At 34.2% G+C, this 3,909-nt stretch overlaps 1 protein-coding gene across 1 annotated transcript; it reads left to right on the top strand.

Moving 5' to 3' along the window:
• The first annotated feature begins 369 nt into the window (after positions 1–369).
• Positions 370–1,883, top strand: LOC137237672 (protein hook-like). The gene is made up of 3 exons (XM_067761633.1): positions 370–638; positions 714–982; positions 1,067–1,883. Exons 2-3 carry the CDS (start codon positions 728–730, stop codon positions 1,184–1,186), a joined length of 375 nt encoding a protein of 124 aa, XP_067617734.1. The 5' UTR covers positions 370–638; positions 714–727; the 3' UTR covers positions 1,187–1,883.
• Positions 1,884–3,909: the final 2,026 nt, after the last annotated feature.

Here is a 3,909-nt window from a genome sequence, read left to right as displayed (position 1 = left end):
AAACACGGCATCTAGATCTACTCATCAAGACCTACAACGGACACTAGGTCGCTATTAAAGATCAAAATCAGTGTAGCACAGTGTAATGATTGAATTATTGATGTGAATCTTTGTAGTTTACAGTCTCTCGCGCATACATAGGCGTATAAGTAAATGCATCTGTGTGTGACATCTTTCGGCTGCCTTATATATGTGTATCAATGATTTGATTATTGACGTAAATACTGCTTATCGTAGCCTTGGCACCGCCTTAGTGATGGTATAACTTAGTGATGGTATAACTTAGTGATGTTAATATCCGTGACAATATGATTATTACAGCGATGTATTAAGTTATTCATTAGCAGATTTTCCTCGACCTGATGTACAACGTATTGCCGAAAAATGTGGTCTTGGCGAGCTCGAGCGTTTATTAGAGCTTGTACTAGGTAGCGCAGTAAATTGTGCTGCCAAGCAAGATTATATACGACAAATAATGTGCTTGGAAGAAGCACTTCAAGCTAATATTATGCGAGCCCTGCAAGATCTTGAGGAGACTGCCATCTCGTAGCTCGTCAAGTATAGCTAATTTGGATTATAAAATATTGCAGGAAGAACGAGATGGTTTGGCTCAGAAGTGTTTTGAATCTGATAAAAAGGTATTTGGTGGAATTGAGTTTTACTTAAAAAAGGTTATTTGAAATTTGATATTTTACAAATTTTATTACTCATAGAAGAAAAATCTAACATGCAACAAGAGCTCAATAAACTGCAGCATGAAGTTCATCGGTTGGAAAATACAACTGCTGAAATTGGTGATGATATTGTATCATGGTGTCCTGTTCAAGCTGTTATTGTACGTTATTCTGAACTTCGTCGGCAGCTCGATCGAATGAAAAAAGACCATATACAATCCGATGCTGCACGAGAGGACCTGAAATTGAAGGTTCAGCAGCAAGAAGAGGAAATTCAAACAATACAACAGCCTAATGACGATCTGATGGTAAATATCGTCCATATTTATAATGCAACCAAAGATTTGCTATTTTCATTCACGTATTAATTTTATCTTTTTGCATTAAAGAAGTTAATACAGCTTAAAGATGAAGTTGACGTGCTTGCAAAATCTAACAATAAGCTGAAAGACTGCACCATTCAATTGGAAACATATATGAAAAGACTCGAAGAATATAACGATTTATTTTAAAAATTCGTGGAGTAACGAAAATAATTTAAATGAAACGAAACTCGCTGGGTTTTCAAGGCGCCACCCCGTGTTTCGAAGAAAAAATGTTGGTAATTTCCCACCTCTTTTATACTAACATAACGCCAACTTGTTGGTTACAAGTAAAATATTTGCCACGATAAAAGTTACCGTTAGGTAGTATACAAGATTCATTTTGGTTCCAACAAATTAAAAATTTCTCAGGAAAAGCAAAAACCTTATATTTTTATATTCAATACATGGAGATATGACTCTTTAAAACGCCGTTGTTGTTAGTTCTAATACTTTCATATTTTTACTGCAGTGTATTTGAATATATCATACCAAAATCTGTGAAAAATCTATTGGTTAGGGCCTTTGTGAATTAAGCTAACGATATGTACCTGTAAGATAACAAATAAAAAGAATAACAATTTTTATCAGGTCTTTTTTTATTTATAAGCTAAAATCATTACATGATTTTTATAACTAAATTCATTGTATTTAAAAACACTATAGTATTTAAGAAAAGGTACTGCAATTACTACAAATACTGTAAATGTTTTGAAAAGTAACTTAAAGTAAACTTGTTGTTTTAAATTTTATATAAACGTTTTCAGTATTTAGGCTATGTGCGAGTTGACCTAAATTTCTACCTAAATAAATAAGGCAGTGCAAAATACACATTTAGAATTTTTATGAGCATACTTTTCAACCTAAATTCAAATGTCAAATTTCAACAAAAATATTGATTTTTCAATATTGTATATGCAAATTAATGGCGCTTGTCCATTCAATTTAAGTAAATCATAGAGCATAGAGCGATGATCCCTGCTGCGATTAACATCCGATCGATTGTACCTGATGGTGAGCTCAATTTTGTTCAAGCTGATGTTGGCGACACAAGAATGGGATCCTCTTCAAATATGGGCCGCAATCTGAACATATTTGGCAGCCAAGTGTACCAATTGGCCTAAAGAAGTTATTGGAGGTGTACCAACATTACAGTATTGAATTCGAGATTGTGGGAAAGGTCATTGTGCACGTGCTCCACTAAAAAAAAAAAAAAAAAAAAAAAAAGTGCTCCACTATGTCCGAAAAAAAGCCTTATAAAAGGAGCCACTGCATTTTCTTGAACTGCTATCTTGGGATATGTACTTACCGCGGACCCTAATTGACCTCTGTTATTTTTAAGCATGAAAACGCATCAAAAATACCAAATTTGCCGTATTGTTATTGTTTTCTTAGCAGAAATAAACAATTTAGGTTTTCAAATCAACTCGCACAGTTTTGACAGCTTTTTCCTAAATTATTGCAGTGCTGAAATTTCCAGTGGAATATTAGTTTAGGTACCTAAAATTTAGGCGAACTCGCACCCAGACTTAATATATTTTATAAGTTTTGAAAGTAAATTGTAAATCTTTACAAAGAAATACGAGAAAACTATTTGTCAATATTTTTCAACTTGGAAAATTTCAAATTATTTTCATAAATGTTTATTCATGAGAGGGAATGGCTACATTTAAACCGTTTCCTGGATTCCCATTAGAATTGCAGCCATTCTTCATTAAATGTATGCATGAAATTCAGTATACATACACATAGTATGTATTTGTTAATATTATTAAAATGATTGAAATAAAAGTTGTCATTTATTAAAAGCTTTCTTTTAGAAATTACATTGTAAGCTTAAAAGTAAGCAGCCGTTTCGATTATTTCACGTCTAATTCTAAACAATTTTAAAACAAAAAATCAACGTTTTGTAAGCGTTTTGAAATGGGAGATAAATGGAATGAGGTATGGAGAAGAATAAGCAGAAAAATATAGTAGAAGAGAATGGGATTGAGGGTGAAGGGGATGGGGCTCACATTTTAAATGTAGGCAAAACCAATTTATGTGTAAGAACGTCTGCCGGGTAAGCTAGTTATGTAAAAAAAAGTATATAAATTGAATATGATAAAAATGTTCGCTATTTTTTGAGCACAGGTGTACAACATGTAATGCCTTTATTCGGAATCGGAAAATGGATTTAAGTCCCGCTTTCTCAGTTCGATTTCTAAATCGTTAAGGGCACAAACACGTTTGTGTTTTTCTTCCCTAATCTGTAGCGTCCGCTCCTGGATTTGCAATATCCGCTCTTGAATCTCCACGAATCTGCCAAGCTTGGCATCCATATTGAGCTTTGCCTCATTTGCGGATTTTAAATTTTGCTCCTCACCAACTTTTCTCCTCCTCAACGAAGTGGACGGAGCATTATAATCTTCAAAGTCATAATCAGTAACTTTGAACTTCTGTGTCGAAGTTGTTGGGTTGTTGTCCGCATCAATTTCAATTGAAGGCATCTCTTCCTGCAAATACTCAATGGCTTCAAAGTCCTTGCTTACCTCGTTTGGAGATTCAGGAAATGGTTGGGAAGATCTCTTCGAGATGTTACCCCAGGTTTGCACTCTTTGCAGACTCTCAACCGTCGCTTCTAATCCACTTGCTTCAATTATATTTTCCTCCGCTGAAGTAATTAATTTGTCTTCGTTAGGTCCACCACCAGTCCGAGACTTTGAGCTCCAGTTAAGTCAGTTTTCGTTTGGCTTGGTATTTTTGGTCAGCATATGCCTACAAATTATAAATATCAAAAAATTACATATTAGCACTGAACTAAATATGTGTACATATGCGTATGCTTAAAAGATTTCGCCACATTTAAAAGCAAAAACACGGAAAGAGTAAAG

The sequence above is a fragment of the Eurosta solidaginis genome, chromosome 1 (assembly GCF_040869045.1).
Source record: "Eurosta solidaginis isolate ZX-2024a chromosome 1, ASM4086904v1, whole genome shotgun sequence".
In the NCBI taxonomy this organism is placed as follows: Eukaryota; Metazoa; Arthropoda; class Insecta; order Diptera; family Tephritidae; genus Eurosta; species Eurosta solidaginis.
Note: the sequence above shows the minus strand (reverse complement) of the source record. Positions and strands in the feature narration are given on the sequence as shown.

Excerpts from the sequence above, each read along its gene's own strand:
- LOC137237672 (XM_067761633.1), top strand. The coding sequence starts at position 728 with ATGCAACAAGAGCTCAATAAACTGCAGCATGAAGTTCATCGGTTGGAA. Across the intron at positions 983-1,066 it reads AGCCTAATGACGATCTGATG|TTAATACAGCTTAAAGATGA; the intron begins GTAAATATCGTC and ends GCATTAAAGAAG.